Source organism: Sphaeramia orbicularis, chromosome 19, assembly GCF_902148855.1.
Source record: "Sphaeramia orbicularis chromosome 19, fSphaOr1.1, whole genome shotgun sequence".
Taxonomy (NCBI): Eukaryota; Metazoa; Chordata; class Actinopteri; order Kurtiformes; family Apogonidae; genus Sphaeramia; species Sphaeramia orbicularis.
In genome coordinates this window covers 48,785,577-48,804,179 of record NC_043975.1, presented here as the reverse complement: position 1 = coordinate 48,804,179, position 18,603 = coordinate 48,785,577, and the positions used below count along the sequence as shown (strand labels likewise).

General features: G+C 37.8%; 1 protein-coding gene across 1 annotated transcript; it reads right to left on the bottom strand.

Annotated features, from left to right (window-relative positions):
- Positions 1-1,784: 1,784 nt before the first annotated feature.
- On the bottom strand, positions 1,785-17,591 carry dcxr (dicarbonyl/L-xylulose reductase). The gene is made up of 9 exons (XM_030163126.1): positions 17,496-17,591; positions 17,303-17,401; positions 15,831-15,928; positions 12,092-12,246; positions 9,681-9,723; positions 8,625-8,724; positions 8,436-8,500; positions 5,175-5,292; positions 1,785-1,986 (listed from the first exon to the last, which is right to left on the bottom strand). Exons 2-9 carry the CDS (start codon positions 17,352-17,354, stop codon positions 1,883-1,885), a joined length of 735 nt encoding a protein of 244 aa, XP_030018986.1. The 5' UTR covers positions 17,355-17,401; positions 17,496-17,591; the 3' UTR covers positions 1,785-1,882.
- Positions 17,592-18,603: the final 1,012 nt, after the last annotated feature.

The following is an 18,603-nucleotide window of genomic DNA, read 5'->3' as shown; positions in this document are numbered from 1 at the left end:
CTAGTACTCGCTGCCTTCACTGATTAGATTGGTTAACTTTAGGCATGAGGACTGATGAGCCAATCAGAGGCAGAGTAGGGTGGGTTATGCCAAGGAAAATATTGATAACTAGTACTGGCCACCTCTGGAACTTGATTGGACACCTCAGGAGCCAGTTCCACCCCAGTTGATTGACAGATCACTGCACGTCTCATTGAAAGATGCTTGATTATTGGAAATGCAAATGAGAATAGCAGAATAAACATCTTTGAACTGACTGACACATATTGAAAGAACACATAATTCTGAGGTAAGTTTTAAGGTGGTTTCAGAATGAGTCACTGTTTTAAACTACTGGTCATATGACTGCACATGTAGAGGAGAGATGTTGTCGACAATAGTTAAACTGTGTGAGTAAGCTAATGTTATGAAAGGCTAACAGTATGAAAGGCTAATGTTATCCTCTGTTTGCCTCATGTTGAATACATTTCCATTCATGCTGCTGCTTGTGTGTCCAGTAATACCTACAAACTCCTCCTGACCAAGTTATAATAATTTTATAATAGTAAACAAATACTACTGATGGATTTTTGGGTAAATTAAATAGAGTAGTCTTAAATGTCACGGTTTCTAAAACAGCATTTTTCTGGACTTTAAAAAAAAAAAAAAAAAAAAAAGCCAAAAATTGAGAGTATACCCACTTCTCCATGGACAACTACACCACTGGGTGACAATGACCCCTGGTTTGATATTACCCCTCCCCCTGCCACCTTTGGTCATACCTGGTCATGTTCAGTCATGTCCTGACTACACTGAACTGTTCTGCTGACAGCGCCCCCTACAGGTTTAGAGCACTTCCGTTGTAGTGACTGGTTATGCAGCGCTTTTCATTTGCAGATGTTTTCTTAGTTTGAATCGTTTTGTGCTTTGCATCGTTTCTTTATTTGCAGTGCATTTGATGATTTTGCATGTGTTTTTGTGTCTTCTGGTGCATTTTTTCATCTAGACCTCGTTCCTCTTTTTGTACCTCACTTAGACTGTGTTTGAGTTTGTGAATTTGCATAGTTTCTGTACTTGCAGCTGTTTTCTCTGAGAAGCACTGGGCCGTTACAATCTGTTTGACCTTTGTCGGTCACTGTACGACAGAGCTATAATAGATGAAGTGACTCATATCCAAACCCGCCTATTGGGATTGTGTGTGTATTTCCTCATTACTGCCATAAGGTGGAGCCAGAGAGACAGTTTCCAGCTCAGTCTGTTGCCACATTGTTACAGAACTAAAGATTCAGAGCTTCTAACTCGACCGAAAATGTGCAAGGGTGGGGGTAGTCTGGGTTACCATTAAGGGGGGAGTAAACATGACAAATTCATGGGGCCCAGCATTTGTGGGGGGCCCATAGAGCAGTGGAGGGGGCCAAGTGGATACAGGTTAGAAGTAGTGAAAATTTTGTGCAAGGTTATGTTAGTTATGTTATGTTAGTTACATTAGTTATATGGACCCCCCCCCCAAAGTCTACAGACACTGACAGTAAAAGTGTGGGTGCAGTTCAGTTTTCCACACTGTTCATGCGTATAAAGGAAGGTGGTGAACAGCAGACAGAAGAGGCACAGGAGGAAAACTGTGAGCAGCAGCACAGAGACGACAACATGAGGGTAGAGGGCAGGACGCTGAGCCGGGGGGGGCACACCCCAGTTATGGAGGGGTAATTCACACTCTGCTTCTGACTTAATCACAGGGCATTTCTTTCAAAAATATGTTTATGTTTTGGCAGGAAATGAGCTGCACAGCCTCGGTCAACAGACGACACAGGAACATGTACAGTGGAGGTGCAGTGACAAAGTTTATTGAATGAATGAAATGAAGCTGCTCACTGCTCTGTCGGTCGTTTCCTCTGAGTCGGTGTCAGCAGGACAGGAAGCCTCCATCCACCGGCAGAGTGACTCCATTGGTCATGTTACTCTTATCACTGAGCAGGAACAAAATACTGTTGACCACGTCCTCCACCTCTGCACAAGGACACACAACACACACTGTACACACTGACGAGACTCGTTCTACACAAATAACTTCACTGACTTCACTGAAACTCTGTATACAGCCGATGGTTTCTATTATGGCTGTATGAACACACATGACCAGCACCACACTTCTATTTGTCTGACCTGAAAATGCATCATAAGATTGACAATACTGATCACTGTTGGTGTTACCATAACAACTATTTTCCCCACTGAAAATCCCCTGTAGGTGACCCTGTTGGGAACAATGCACTATATGATAACTTAGTTACTGTATATATTGTATTTATTGTATTATATGAAATTGATTGTTTTGGTGATATGTAAGATATGTACACTTCTGGTACAAATCAAATTGCCCTTTGGGGACATTAAAGATTTTTCAATACAAAATGATACTATGTACTGCAATTTTAGGAATTTTAGCTGAACATACACGGCAACAAAAAAATGGAAATCAAGCAAGGACTTATTGTGGTAAATTTTCTGACAACTTACAAAAAATATTTGGTAGAAATATGACAGCACCAACAGATACATTTAACACTGCAGTTTAAAAAATGACATTCATTGGGTGCAACGCTTGCCATAAAGAATCACACATTGATAAACAATAGATGCATCGGAGAAAAGTAAACTATTGAAAGAAAATATATACACACAACCACCTTCATCAGGTACTGTATTAAAGTTAAATGTGAGATAATGTATTAGATTTTCTTGTTTCCAGATTAAAATACAGGAAAAACCTGCATAAAAATGGTAACAACAGGCAGTCATGCAGATTTTATGTATTTGTAATTTTACAGTAGCTATAGGTCAGGAGACCTTATGTGGACATGCTCCCCCAATGAAACCCTTACATCGTATATTTCAGTTCTATGTATACATTTTGGATAGGACAGGTCTAGTCCTTCAGACGAAAAGACAGGCAAAGGATCACTACTTTGGACAACAAATGTGTGAGACAATGATTGAAATGGGCTGAACCTGTGAAACAATAGTATAATAACCTATAAATAATCACAACTTCAAGTTTTTCTCTTTGTTTTAGAGTATAGAAAAGTAAAATGAACCCTTATGCTCCTTGTTTTCTCAGCTTTTTCTTCATTTGGGGATCACTATGGCTCTGTTGCAGCTTGTGGCATGAATTTTTGTAAGAACTTCTCTTGCGATCCAGTGTCTTTACATGTCTTTTATTCTCTGTTGATGCGTTTTGCACCTCTGGACACCTCTGTGCTAAAAAGGTACATGCAGTAATGTAGTATATTTAAAGAGAGCACAAGGGTTAAATTATGAAAATGTTTACATTTAGAAACACACGGATTGTTCACATTTTCTCCAAATATGTGAACAATCTGAAAAACCTGAAATTTCTTTTAAAAAATGTGTACAATCTTAATAATATTATACCTAAACTTATCATTCCTACATGTACATTACAGCTGACAGTGGATCTACAAAGGCACAAAACCTTTAGTAAAAGGCAGAATATTGTTAAAATTTGGTGTTTGGAATTAAACTATTGACCGTGAATGTTGTCAGTGTAATCTCTGCACATTGCAAATTCATCCCAGAGGCCAGATTTGAACTTCTGGAACGTCACTTCGTATCTTTCACACAACAAAGAAACATAACATGCTGTGCACTTCCAATTCCCCTCAGCCAAATATAGTGCAAGATTCTGTTGAAAGTTACTGCCCCATAATTTAGATTAGATTATCTTTGTGTAAATTTGGTGTGGAAATCTCAATGCATTCTTCAGATAATGCAATTACATTGTTGAATTGACTGCACTGTGTTAGGCACCGAGCCCTACACCTGTGATTTGCACGGTTAATTTTCAAAAAGCATGGCAAAAAAATGGCTTGCTCAAAGCCATGCTAATTATCAATATATCGTTCTCTTACCTTGTCACAGCCTAATTTTGGATAAATCTACCTATTTTTTACAAAAATGAAGCGAATCATCAATTTACCCTAGACAGTCAACAACAATGATAAGGTGAGGGGAGCTCACTTTCTCTTTCAGTTTCTCACAGCTTTATCGACATGTCCTCCACATACAGGTCTGTCACGTTATTTGAACAATCACGTATTGCAGTCCGGCACATCGTCTGTCCATCTGTATATGTAAAAACTTTGGTGTGGCCTGAAGGCCGAGGGTTTTTAAGTGCACGTTATGTTTTTAAATGTAATTCTAAATTTGAAGATTGTGGCGATCTTGTAACATTAAAACATTTAATTTTTTTTTTCGCTCAATAAAATAATGGCAAAAGGTTTAAACCATCAGTTCCATTTGTTAGTGGATGAGGTTAAAGCCTGTATTCTGAGTAGTGATATGTTGGTCGTGAACATAATAGCTCTTAGAGCCGGCTCTGTCAAGTGAATGATAGGAGCCAGCTCCTACCTGGAAGGTGGAGCCACTTTTTTCTCTATTTTTTTAGGCTGCACACATTTGCTCTACTGCATTGAACAGAGCTGTGCTGGTGCTGTCCAGTGCTGAAACTGTTCAAAAGGCACAGGTCACTGTAGCGCTGTCCAGTGCTGAACCTGTTTATAAAGCACAGGTAACCGTAGCGCTGTCCAGTGCTGACCAGAGGTAGATTTTTCTTTACATATAGCATTAAAGTAAAAAAAACAATATAAGCAGTCTTATGTTCATTTTAATTGTCAAAAGGGTTTTGTGGCTCCCGGTGTATTCTTTTCTGCGGGAAACTGGTCCAAATGGCTCTTAGAGTGTTAAAGGCGGCCGACCCCTGTTCTAAGCTGTTAAAATGTTTTTTGTGTAATGAACAGAATCTGACAATATATTCCACAACATGTGTCGCTTATATGCCAGCTGTTCTATTACACACACTGTGTTTTTTCTCCTGTTCCTCCATTTCTGCCTAATACACTGATGGACACACAGACAGACGGACTGCAAAACAATTATAATACCCCTTTGGCCTGAAGTTGGCCAAGGGGTAAAAACTAAACAAAAAATAGTCCAAATACCCAAAATGTTAAACTAGCAGTGATCTGCTCGAACAGGTGAATATAATGAATGGAGTTAAGATCAGTGTGTGTGTGTCTGTCATTTTGGTTTATTCTCACAGGTGTCAGTGTTTTGCAGTGAAGCTCTGTAAACAGTCTGTCCTCCACAGAAGGATCACCATCAGTTTTCAAACCAACCTGCAAAGCGTCCCAGGGGGATGCGGGACATCATGGTCTTGGATTTGTTGGGATCGCTCCAGCCCAGTCGGCCCATCTCAGTCATCACCACTGTGGGGTTCACACTGTTCACACGAATCTGATACCAAGGTAGATTCAGTCAGTAAAAACAAGGTTCAGTCCTTCAGTGTCACACAACCTTCCTTCAACTACAGCAAATCAACGGAACTGATGTTGACTCGAGGTTTCGGCTGTTAAAGGGAAGTTTTTTTCCGTCCACTGTCACCAGTCCCAAGTGTTTACTCCTGGAGGATTCTGTTGGGTTTCTGTAAATTGGCTTAGAGCCTAGTTTTGACCAACTCCATATGTAAAGTGTCATGAGATAACTTTTGTTATTGTTTGGTGCTATATAAATAAAATCTGATTGATGGATTGATTGATTGATTGATGTTGTACTTAATTGTACTTTATTCCATTACTGTACTTTCCAGACTCTAAGCCGCTACTTTTTTCTCGTTTTGAACCCTGCGGCTTATACAGCAATGCAGCTCGAGTATAGATTTTTACAGGCTAACAGCCACCAGGGGGCGCTCTAGCAGGAAGCACAACAGTGAGACTGACAGGTGGAAGAGGTGATGAAGAGGAGAAGTTTAAATCTGAACTTTAAACAATCATTTTGTGTGTCATGCACAAACCCTCATCATGGAAAACACATGAAGAAATGCATATTTTGCAGCTTTTAAGTTAAAATCTGTCTGTCTAAGAAGGAAATAGAGCTGCAGCATGGAAGTGCCATTGAGCAACAACGGAGGAGAGACGTAGAAGGAGTGTGACAGAGCCTTTCTGAGGCTGTTCAACTCCAACACTGAAGAAGACGACTGCAGTGGTTTAATGAGCAGAAGGAAGAGGAAGATACAGATCAATGACTTTTCTGGGTTTTTGAACCAGCCTGTTCCTGACGTTTTACTGCCGTGTTACAGACACTGTTTGGAAAAAACAGTTAAGGTATGGAAATAAATTTTAATTAATTAAAATTTAAATAATCTTTCTGTTTACCATCTTTCTGTGTAAATATCTCATGTCACAACATGAACACCTGGGGTTTATAGTCAGGTGCAACTTAAAGTCAGCCGCGGCTTATATTCCAGTGAACCTTATAGCCCAGAAAGTACAGTATGTGCTTAATGTGTCATAGAGCTCTCTCTCTCTCTACATATACATATACATATAAATATATATATATAAATATATATATATATATATATATATATATAATATGTGTGTGTGTGTGTGTGTATATATATATATATATATATATACACACACACACTATATATATATATATATATATATATATATATATATATATACATACATACATACATACATACATACATACACACACACATATATATGTATAAAATGTATTTTTCTGTTATATTGATTTTCCTTTCCTTCTTGCTACTTTTTACTATACACAGACTGTAATAATTTCCCCCTGAGATTAAAAAAGTATTGTAATTGTGACTGATAACTGCACATTGGACACGAGGATAAACTGAAAATATCTTGACGGTCTGACTCCAGGTTGAACACAATGAGTGAATGTTCACTAAGGCTACATTCAGACTACAGGTAAATGTGGCCCAAATCTGATTTTTTGCCCATATGTGACCTGTATCCGATCTGTTAAAGACAGTTTGAACAGCCCAAATCTGATTTGTTTTTTTAATCTGACCCCGGCCACTTTCATATGTGGTCCTAAATCCAATACGTATCTGATATTTTGCAAAGCGACTTCAGTCTGAACGGCCAGGTCACATTTATTGTCATTGAAATTCAACATACTTCACCATTCTGCATCCCCGGAGGAGAAGCAGTGAGAAAATTACATTTACCTCCGTAAACACAGTGCGTGTCTGTGTGGTCACGTATTATGTCAGGACCTCTTTTGCGCATGTGGGTCACTTCAGGGTTACATTCAGTTCATACTGAAAAGTGATAGAGGTGACATTTAATGTGTAATATGAATGAGCACACAAAAAAATCAGATTTCATAAAAAATCCGAATTGTGTATTAAGACCTGCTGTCTGAATGGAGCCTTAGACTGAAGCGTGAAAGGATTAGATTTGGAGGTCAAAGGTCATGAAGCTAAGAGAGCAGACATATTATAAACTATTCACACATGGGAAATTACAGCAGAGGCCACAAGTTTTGGAAGTGACACAAATTTGGTTTTTGCAAACTTCCCTGATTCATATGTTTCTGACTTTTTTCCGTATGTTTCTGAGGTACAGGGACAGGAGGACCCTGAGGTCAACATGTCTGAGTGTTTCTCCCTCTGGCTTTGTAAATTTCATTCCTTTCACACGTCAGTGAAACAGTCACTTAGGGTTCAGTGCATCAGCCAAGGATGTTTGGACATGTGGACAGGGGTCAGGGGTCAGTAACTGAACCAGAAACCCGCTGATCTGTTGTCGACCGTTGGACTTTCTCCTGCCTAAAGTAGAGGAGTTTGCATCCCTAAAAACCCTGAGAGCACAGGTGTCAAACATGTGGCCCGGGGGCAAATCTGGGGTTCAATCTAGCCCCTTGGATGAATTTGTGAAATGCAATAATTACACTGATGATATTAACAATCAAGGATGTTAAAATCATTTTAGATCTATTCAATCTAAAAACGATCAGACCAGTAAAATACTATCATAATAACCTATAAATAATGAAAACTGTAAATTTTTCTCTTCGTTTTAGTGTAAAAAAAAGTAAAATTACACAAATGTTTACATTTACAGACTAGCCTTTTATAAAAAAAAAAAAAAAAAAAAAAGTGAATATCCTGAAATCTCTTAAGAGAAGTATGTGGAATTTTCATAATATTCTGCTTGCTATTTAATGTTTTGTGTATTTTTAGATCCACTGCGATGTCTAAGTTGTGATGCATATGCATACATGATAAACTATGGCATAATATTGTTAACATTGCACTTATTCTACTTAAGCATGTTCAGGTTGTTCATTTTTGTTCATGTTAAGTTTGAGTACAATTCCTAGATGTAAACATTTTCATTACAGAATTTTACTTTTTTCACTCAAAAGTTATTATTCTATTATTTATATTATTTTACTGGTCTGGCCCACTTTAGATCATATTAGGCTGTATGTGACCCCTGAACTAAAATGAGTGTGACACCCCTGCCCTACAGGATGTGTCTGCAGTTTGATGTGTTTGGCTTTGAGCTGACATGATTAAAGTCGGATGAAGCAGGATGAGCAGTTACCTGATGGGGTCCCAGCTCCAGGGCCATCACCTTGGTCAACATGTCCAAGGCTCCTTTAGTGGCACCTGAACAAACACATCACAGACTGTAACACAAGTGGACAGAGTTTCTGAGGCTTCACACACCACTACTGTTTTGAAGCCTTGAGTCCAGAGTTAGCGGGTTTTTCCTGGTGTTGAGTGGACTCACAGTAGACTGCATGGTCCCTGAGGGCGCACTGGGATGCCTGACTGGACACGTTGACGATGGAACCCCCCGATCCTCTGGCCTTCATGGCACCAGCCACGATCTACCACACACACACACACACACACACACACACACAGGACAATGTGATAAGATCAAAAATACAGATCATACCAAAATACAGAGCCTTTTATTTTATTTTATTTTATTTTAACCTTTATGTAACTTTAAAATCAGGATCTCTTTTTGAGGGAGACCTGGCCAAGACTACATACCAGTTACAATAAAAGAAACATTAACTCATAAAGACCGAATGATCTGATTTACACTGAAAAATTGAAAATTACAGAGGATAATATTATAATTAATGGTGAAAAATCACTTATGAAAGGCAAAATAAAGGAAAAAAATCATTTGGGAACTGCCACAAAAGAAGCGCAAAGAAGTCTTTATGGGTTAAAATACATCAAAAATGACTTGAGATAAAGTGATTAATTGATTAATCAACTAGAATTGATTAAAAATATTATTCAGTTACAATTTTCCTGAATCAAAGCTTCATTTCCTTAATTTTGCTGCTGCTAAACATTGGTTCCACTGTTGTGTTTCACACGGACGCTTATTGTGACGCACATGATCAGCACACAGTCATATGTTAGTTCCATGTTCAGTTGTTATAAGTTGGATCCAAATGTGTTGTAGACTGCAGTGCACATATTGTTTGTAGATGTCATTGGACTGGTTTGCTGTTGCTTATAAATATTTTTATATATACTTTTATATTTTTGTTACTGTTGGTATTTCTATAAAGATATTTTCTATATCCTTTTACTTTTATACTTTTTGTAGTTGTTGTTTCAGCTGGTTCTAGAATAAAGTACAAGTTGTCATTTTCAGACATCTCTGTTTCACATTTTTAGTATTTTTTTTCGTCTATTCAAATAATGGTTTAATCGAATCTAAGAAAGTAATCGATAGTTTAATCAATTACAAAAATAATCAATAGCTGCAGCTGTAAACACAACGTCCAAACATAAGAGACAAGGAAAGAACGAATACCTGAGACACATGCAGCACAGCTTTCACATTCACATTGAATGACCTGGAGATGAAACATGTGGTTATTTGGTTTAAAGCTTCAATGAGTAAGAGGTTGTTGGTGTCACTGGGTCAAAATTACCTTCAGTTTATTCTATTTCAAGTGCTCACAGAAGCTCAGGAACGTAGCTACAGCTTTGATTTAGTTCCATATTAAAGGTAGGGTAGGAGATGTTTTCCTGGAGCATTTTTTACTGTATTGCGTAAAATCCCCTTCTCAACCAAATTGCAACCAATTAGTTAAATGCTCTAACACAAAAATTTAAAAAAAATTGAGTCACCTGTGGAACGGACAGGACTGAAAAAACACCATCCAATCATTTTAACCGGCCCATCAAAATGATCGAATGTTAATATGTCTATCAAACTCAACTGCATTTTGTCCCTCCCCCCTCTGCCCGTACCTCTCTTCTCAGAGCCAGAGCTTGGCTATATTAGTTATATTCAGATGGAAAGTTCACCGGCAAGCTGTTTTATCACCAACATAAATCACTAGGGAATGTAATGTTAGCTAGATAGGTATAAATTGGGGCTGTTCTACTGACAAGCATAATAGCGAAATACACAAATTACAGCGTTCAAAGCAAACTTTAGTGGGCTGCTATTCTGACATCAGTCTTACTGCTATCAGCCGTTCTTACTAGTCCGAGATTACTTAGAACATGTATCAAAATAACAAGTGAAAAGTCCAACTTCTGAGAGCATTGTTGGAAAAGTGTGGTTAGATTTTTTAAGACGCCCCATCAGGGTAAATACAGAGATGGTTCTTCTGAGTGTTGGAGACAGTGTGGATCAAAGGAGGCTAATCATTCTCATGTGTTCTGGGACTGAACCAACATGCACCAATATTGGAGGGATATTCACAGGACTTTAACATCGGTCTTCAAGGTTCCTGTTCCCTATAACTGTGTAAATCTATATTTTGGTGATGTCTCAGTACTAGAACAGAGGGAGGATACAAAATTATTACAGGCACTTTTAACAGACAGCAAGAAATCTATGACAAGAAGGAGGCTAAAGCCAACTCCACCAACATTAGAAGAAAGGTAAGAGACTGTCTTTGAAATTTTCAAAATGGAAAAACTGACTTACTCTATCAGAATCCAGAGGGATAAATTTTACCATATTTGGGACAAACAGATTAAGTTTGTATCCTCTAGCCGCCCAGAATTTGTATCACTCCTCTAAGGATTTCTTCTTTATAATCTCCCTGTCTTTATTCTTTGCGAATGTTTCACTTTTGCATAAACATGTGTAATGTTTAACCCTTTCATGTATGAATTATGAGAATCTTGGCCAATATTTTTTTCTTGAGTGTTTTTATTCCTCTTCAGGCATTAAAAAAACAATGCAGTTGAATTTTTTTATGAACCTATTTTTCATGGAGTTACAAAAATGTCCACTCAGCTGGACACCGTGTGTTTAATTTTAGAAGCAAAGAAACATGTATTTAAAACTCATCATCAGAAAGCGATATACAGTGTGAAAACTATGAAATAAAAACATTTTTAATGCTGCTAACCTGATGTTTTCTCACATTTTATCATACTCTAATACTAGTTATTACTCAATTCATGGAGATAATTTCCTCCTGAGACCATGGAATTTGACAATTTTAGCTTTTTTACATTAAAAATTGTCTTGATTGGAAACTGCATAATGCAACAGTTTTTTCACATACATTTTAAAAATTAGTTTTATTTATTGATTTATTTTTTTAATGGAATGTCCTTTGCAATGGACAGTATTTTTTAAGTTAAACTGTCAAACTACAGAGGACAAAATGCATTGCTGGGTCTCAGGAGGATATGCAAAAAAAACAACAACTTTTTGTTTCAGAAAACTGTTAATTACAGTCTAATAAGAATTAGCAATTAATTTACACTAAGCCATGTTACTACAGATCAGGTTTATCAAGAACAGCAAAGCTACAATAACTGTATGAATGTCAGTGTATTATGGGATGGTGCATGTGTCCACTGTGTTGGCTGATATGGAACTGAAACAACAAAACCCATGAATATACAAGAGAACAGATGGAGAAGAACTGACCACTGGAGTGACCACTATGCATGAAAGGGTTAAAGAACCCAGAAGTACTGAAAGCTGTGATTTTCTTTTTTTTTCAAGTGAGAGTTACCAAAACTGCATGCACTCAGTTCATATGTTTTTTTGTTGTTGTTGTTGTTTTTTTTGTTGTTTTTTGTTTGACACTGTTGTATGTATGAAATGAGGACGAAACCTCTTTCTGAAGAAAGAGGTTTGGACTTTTGAATTGTGTATTTTCAAAATGTAGCTTGCCTGAACTGTTTTTCCAGGATCTCCCTCCCTACCTTTAAGTGACATGTATTTTCCTGAGGGGAGACTCTTACTGGTCAAACTGGTCTGGGGTGACATCCAGAAAAGGCTGCAGACTGGCGTAGGCGGCGTTGTTGACCAGCAGATCGATGGGGCCCACATCCTGAAGGGCCGCCGCTGTGGCCGCCCAGTCTGACAGGTCAACACACAGAGGGACGATGGACGGACGCTGCAGCAGAACAGAGGACACACAAGACACAAATGCATCAGACAGTTGTCCACAGATGAGTCTGGGCCGGACAGACTCAAAGGGAAACTGAAGGTTTCCATCACTTTGTCAGTTTAACCCTTGAACCCCTGAGGTGTCTGTGTTGAGCATTCTGTTTGATTTATTTGAAATTAGTGCTGGGCAGCGATTAAAATTTTTAATCGCAATTAATCGTGTGGATTTCTACGATTAATCGCATAGTTATATGTATGGGGGGGGGCGGGTTGCCGGCATCAATAGCTTGTATTTCCTTTCAGTGATATTTCAGACTGCAGTACTCTGGTGATAAAAATAATTGCTCATGTCAGTGCTTCCAAACACCTGTGTCCTTCTCCCCCCCACCATCTGAAGACATTTAAAATGAAAATGTCCATGGAACAGACCGCTACTTTTCCACATGTTTATGTCCACACCAGTTTATTTCCAGTTGTGAGTGATTGACAGGAGTCTTAGTCCCACTAATCAGTACTAATACTAATAAACCCAATAATATGTGATGTTCAGGTGTTCAAAGTAAACAAAGGGGGCCCTCTAGTGGTGGGAATAAGTTGCACTAACGTATGTTTTGTCCTTGCGGTGTTCCCGTAGTCAGTTCAGACATAAGAAGGAACTAACAGACACGTTTCTTTCACTCTGTTTGTATGGCCCCAAAAACGTTTGCCTGTGAGTATTTTATGTTCAGTTGTTGTAAGAATGAATAGAATAAAATATCTCTGATCCAAACCTTTGTTGCTGGATAAAAAGACGTTGTAAATCTTAAATTAATCAGTAAATGCTAATCGTTAGCGTGTCTATGGATTTTCCCATTCAAGTTAGCATCGAGCTAGCGATCTTTTTCCCATTCATTTAAACGTATAATGCCATGTAAATGTACTAAGGCAGTGAACAGAACTGAGACATATTTTGTTTGTATGTTGCAGTTTTACAGTGAGTCTACAGTAAAAGATTTGGACAGAAGTTTTGGGCATCCGGCTTTTCTTGTTAAACCTGTTGTCTATCTGCAGCTAATCGCTACACGCACACAAGCAGAAGAATAGGAGTTAGAATTAAACGGCATTTACGTGAGATAAAAAAAAATTGTCGGCATTATCTAATGAATGTGTTGACACGGTAATAACGCGTTAACTTGCCCAGCCCTATTTGAAATATTCATAAAAATTCAAGCATTTGCTCAACTGTAAAAAAAAAACATCATGACAGAATAGACCTTGTTTTTTCCACAGACATCTGAGCATGCTCAGTACACCCCCCTGCCACCTGTGGAATGGAGAGTAAAACACAGAGCAGTGAGTGAGACCGACTCACTATAAAAATAGACATTTTGGCCTTTTTTACACCATTTCTTCTTTTTTTTCATTTTAACTGTTGTTTGCCGTGTTGCCATGATTTTTCTTTACTTTTTCTTTTTTTTTACTACTATGTTATTACTGAGTTTTGACCATGTAACTGCTTTTTGGAGTTTAATCAGGTGTCAAAAAGCAGCTGGACTGATTTATTTAAAAAGAAAAAAAAAAAAAAAAAAAAAAAAAAAAAAAAAAAAAAAAAAGGCCAAAACAAAAACTACTGGACTCAATTTCAGATCCTTATTGTTGTTCAGTGGGTTCTAGTTCACAGTTCATGTTCAACATCCTAAATCTCTTACTGATGTACATTCTGAGTGCCATATTTAGTAAAAACGTTTCAAACTTCAATTCCTCTCTTTGTCTTTTTCCGTTCTTCCACCTGTTTTGACCCTAAAATACAAAGTAAAGCAAAACCACTGAAGAAAAGGAACACAAACACATACTAACAGCAGCTTTTATGAACCTGAAACAGATGATAATTCACAGTAGCACCTTTACCTGGAATCACGACTCAGAGGGTAAAGGGTTAATAAGATCATTTTTGTGTCTTAAGCTCACTGTGGTGAAACCATGAGAGCCAAGAAACATGACAAGAAAAGTAGATTTAAATGTTGTTACACGTGTTTCCGTGCATTGAGTAAATACTTCCTGGGCTGGGATGTGTTCTGTTATGTTGTTAAAATGCACTTGACATCTTGCAAAATGTTCTCTTCCATTGGAGTGAGAACAAAAATAACAAAACATCAGTGAATCCCATAAATGTATAGGTGCAAAGAAAATAAGAGAACATTTGTTCGTAGATGGTTTCTTACATGAGGCCCAACAGCTACAAAATCTTCCATTATTCGACTATGCCACACACACTGTACTATTATTCCACTCTTTTTTTAAACTGAAATTGGTTAACATTCAATTAATAGATGCTTGAAACATATTTATATTAATATTTATTAAAATTAGCTTGACTACATTTTATTATTTTTTATTAGTATTCAGTAAATATTGCATTTATACATAATAATTCAGCCTGCTTTGACTTGTAGAAGTTCATAAGTAGTTTTATTTTGAGTTTTATCTGATGAATTTACTACTTTTAGGTATTTTTTCTATAGTTTAGTTCTTTTGTTGTTGTTGTTTTATTAAGAAAGCACTGATTAATACTGTAAAAGTGTTCAGGTGAAAGAAGGAAAGTAGTCACATGACATTTACAAAACTGTAGTTTATTAAAACAATGAAGTTAATTTTAGTTTGGGTCTGTGGTTGGAATTTTATTTGGATTCAGTAACAGTTTGATGCTTAAATGAGTTGCTCATCAACTAGAGGATCCACTAGAATAAAAGGTGGCACCTGTTAGTGATTTTAGCTTTGTTTCATTCACTTTGTCCAAAGACAAAGGAGGAATCAAGTAGTATCTTATGTAGATTAAGAGCATCCATCCATCCATCCATCCATCCGTCCATCCATCCATCTATAGGGGTGTAAGAAAATATCAGTTCTGCAATATGTTGCGATATTTCATTTCACAGTACTGTATCGATATTAAAAAGTACCATATCGATATTTTTAGGTATTTATTCAAATGCAGAAATTGTGGAAGTTAATTTTGGTTTTTTGGTTTTTCCTTTTTTGTTTATATTTTATTTATCCTGTTGTGATTAAAAAAAAAAAAAAATGTCTTTAGTATTTGTGCATAGTTCTGGTGTAATTCAATTCTTCAAAGAAATAATCTTTAAAAAAAGAAAGAAACAAAAAATTGCCTTTTTAACAGTATCATGATATATCGTATTGTGATCCTAGTATTGTGATTTGCATCGTACCACCAAATTCTTGCCAATACACAGCCTTATCCATCCATCCATCCATCCATCTCCTCTAGCTCCTCCGGGAGAATGACAGAGAATATACCCCATAACACATAAATGAGAAACTATTGCTACTGTTGGTCACATAGGGGTCTCTAATGCTACTAAAACTAAACTGCACAGAGAAATAATGGAGGCAGAGAAAGAAAAGTATCAAGAGAAGAGAAGCTACTGCGTCTCTGCAGATGGACAGTGTCAAGTTCATAATGAGTGGACAGACGGAATGAAGGACAACACTGCACGTAAAACAGCAGAGGGTGTGAGGGGTCAAAGGTCAGAGAAAGGGGCCGATAGGATGGGTGACGAGGTGTGTGTGTGTGTGTGTGTGTGTGTGTCCTACCTCCTGAACCAGGCTGTCCAGGTCGGCCTGTGTCCGTGTGACCGCCATGACCTTTGCCCCACAGCGATCCAGAGCCAGAGCCGTGGCCCTGCCGATCCCTGAGACAGCAAACATCCATAAACACAAAGCTGATTACACACATCAGTGCTGACACACACTGATCTGACTGGAGCCATGAAAAAAATATTTAAACCCATCTACATTTTACCATGAGGTGGCTGCTCTGCTGTAGCCTATTTGTGATTAGTTTGCTATCTAATGTTGTATTTTCATTACAATATTGCAATGTCTGGTGCATTTATGAAATTATACAGCGACAAGAAATAAAACATTCAAGATTTGTACCATTTTTTTTAATGATGGACACTATTTCCAAAACATACTTACATTATGTAACGGAGAAAAAGCTCATCTTTCGTGTATATACAGTAGCTTACAAACTACGAACAAATGCAAATTGAGCATCTTGTATTGAATTTGGCGAGAAAATAATCCATTTTGGTTTTTATGCTGTCAAAATAATTTTCTTCCACTTAAAGCCTGCACATTTTTGCAGATGGACAAATTTAGAATAGATTTAGGCCTATAAAAATGTTAAAAAGTAATGACTCACTCAGTTCATTTCAAAATGTTCCTTATGTTTTTTGACCAGAGGAGAAAGAAAGAGAGAGACTAATGAGCCATATGTGGCCCCGAAGCCACAGGCTGCCCACCCCTGGTCTGTTCAAATAATCATTTAATCGAAATGAATCGAAGAAAATTACACTGGTCAACAACAAATTTATTGTTTAAGTTTGTTGAGCTGATTTGGGATAATTTTGGTGTGCTGAATCCAAAAATCACATTCATTTTGCTCAATCAGGTCAACTTTCTGAACTATGCTACATACTGGCTTTTTAACATTTTTGCTTACATTTATGGGCATTTTCACATCGTATGATACAAAATTCTTTCATATTTCTTGCAATAAACGAGTTCTGAAGATTTTACTTTTGCCAATTTATGATTAATGTTTTTTTTAATATTACAGGTGAATGAAATGGCTTCGACTAGAAGATCTTGCAAAAATAAGTCTGACGTATTCTGCTACATCTGCGGTGAATACACCATTGTACCGAACAGGAATCCTGTTAGAAAATGATTTTATTTTCTCTTAAAACCTATTTTGGGTGAGAACTATATAAAAAATCAACTGATAAAGTCACAAAAATGTAATCAATTTTGTGAGAAGATCAAATTTTTCAAAATCAAATTAGCAAAAAAAACCTGACCTGATTGAGAAAAACAGATGTCATTTTTGGATTTAGCGGTGCAAAATGGTCCTAATTCAGTTGAAAAAACCTAAACAACCTGCAAAAAACATTTGTTTTGTAACCCAGTGTAACCAAAAGATGAACTGATTTAAAGAATGGACTGCTGCAGCTCTCATTACTTCCTCCATCGGCCTGAAGGGGGCAGTGTGTGCCCTCTACCTTTTCCTGCTCCGGTCACCAGAGCCCGTTTTCCTGCGAATGAAATCTCCATGAGTCCAGATCCAGGTCCAGGTCCAGGTCCAGGTCCGCTTATATCACCTACACATTAGAATAACACACAGAACGGAACATTTAGAAACACACACGAGTTACACAAGCAGTCAGTCACGTGACTTTGCTCTTCAAGTCGGACCAAACTCAGCTGTGAGGTCCTGGTCGGACTCGGTTCGGTCCTCCGGGTCTGTTCGGGTCTGTGAAGGCTGCTCGGTGTCGGTTCCAGTCTGGGGTCGGTGCTGTCCGGGGCGGGGGCGTCAGACTGCGGCCTGGCCCTGCTGTGTGTCCGCTGCAGGAAGCTCCAGGTCCGGGTTCCGCCCACACTGTCCCAGTTAAACCTCCACCCGAGTTAATGATCCAGGGTTAGTTAGGGTCCGGGTCCGTTCTGCACCGTCACCGTGAAAAGGCACCAAATTATATTTATGCAACGACAAAACAGAACGACAGTTATCTCATGACACTGTGCATGTAGAGCTGAGCTGAACCACAGACTCTGGTATGTGGAAGTACGGTGGCCCAGAGGTGCAACAGGCCACAAAATGATCCACTGTAAGAAAAAAGAAAACAGGCCACAAAATGATCCACTGTAAGAAAAAAAGAAAACAGGCCACAAAATGATCCACTGTAAGAAAAAAAGAAAACAGGCCACAAAATGATCCACTGTAAGGAAAAAAGAAAACAGGCCACAAAATGATCCACTGTAAGAAAAAAGAAAACAGGCCACAAAATGATCCACTGTAAGGAAAAAAAAGAAAACAGGCCACAAAATGATCCACTGTAAGAAAAAAAGAAAACAGGCCACAAAATGATCCACTGTAAGAAAAAAAGAAAACAGGCCACAAAATGATCCACTGTAAGAAAAAAGAAAACAGGCCACAAAATGATCCACTGTAAGAAAAAAAGAAACAGGCCACAAAATGATCCACTGTAAGGAAAAAAAAGAAAACAGGCCACAAAATGATCCACTGTAAGAAAAAAAAAAGAAAACAGGCCACAAAATGATCCACTGTAAGAAAAAAGAAAACAGGCCACAAATGATCCACTGTAAGAAAAAAAGAAAACAGGCCACAAAATGATCCACTGTAAGGAAAAAAAAGAAAACAGGCCACAAAATGATCCACTGTAAGAAAAAAAGAAAACAGGCCACAAAATGATCCACTATAAAAAAAAAAAAAAAAAAAAAAGAAAACAGGCCACAAAATGATCCACTGTAAGAAAAAAGAAAACAGGCCACAAAATGATCCACT

Excerpts from the sequence above, each read along its gene's own strand:
- dcxr (XM_030163126.1), bottom strand. The coding sequence starts at position 17,354 with ATGGAGATTTCATTCGCAGGAAAACGGGCTCTGGTGACCGGAGCAGGA. Across the intron at positions 15,929-17,302 it reads GGTGACCGGAGCAGGAAAAG|GGATCGGCAGGGCCACGGCT; the intron begins GTAGAGGGCACA and ends TTGCTGTCTCAG. Across the intron at positions 1,987-5,174 it reads CCCCCTGGGACGCTTTGCAG|AGGTGGAGGACGTGGTCAAC; the intron begins GTTGGTTTGAAA and ends GTCCTTGTGCAG.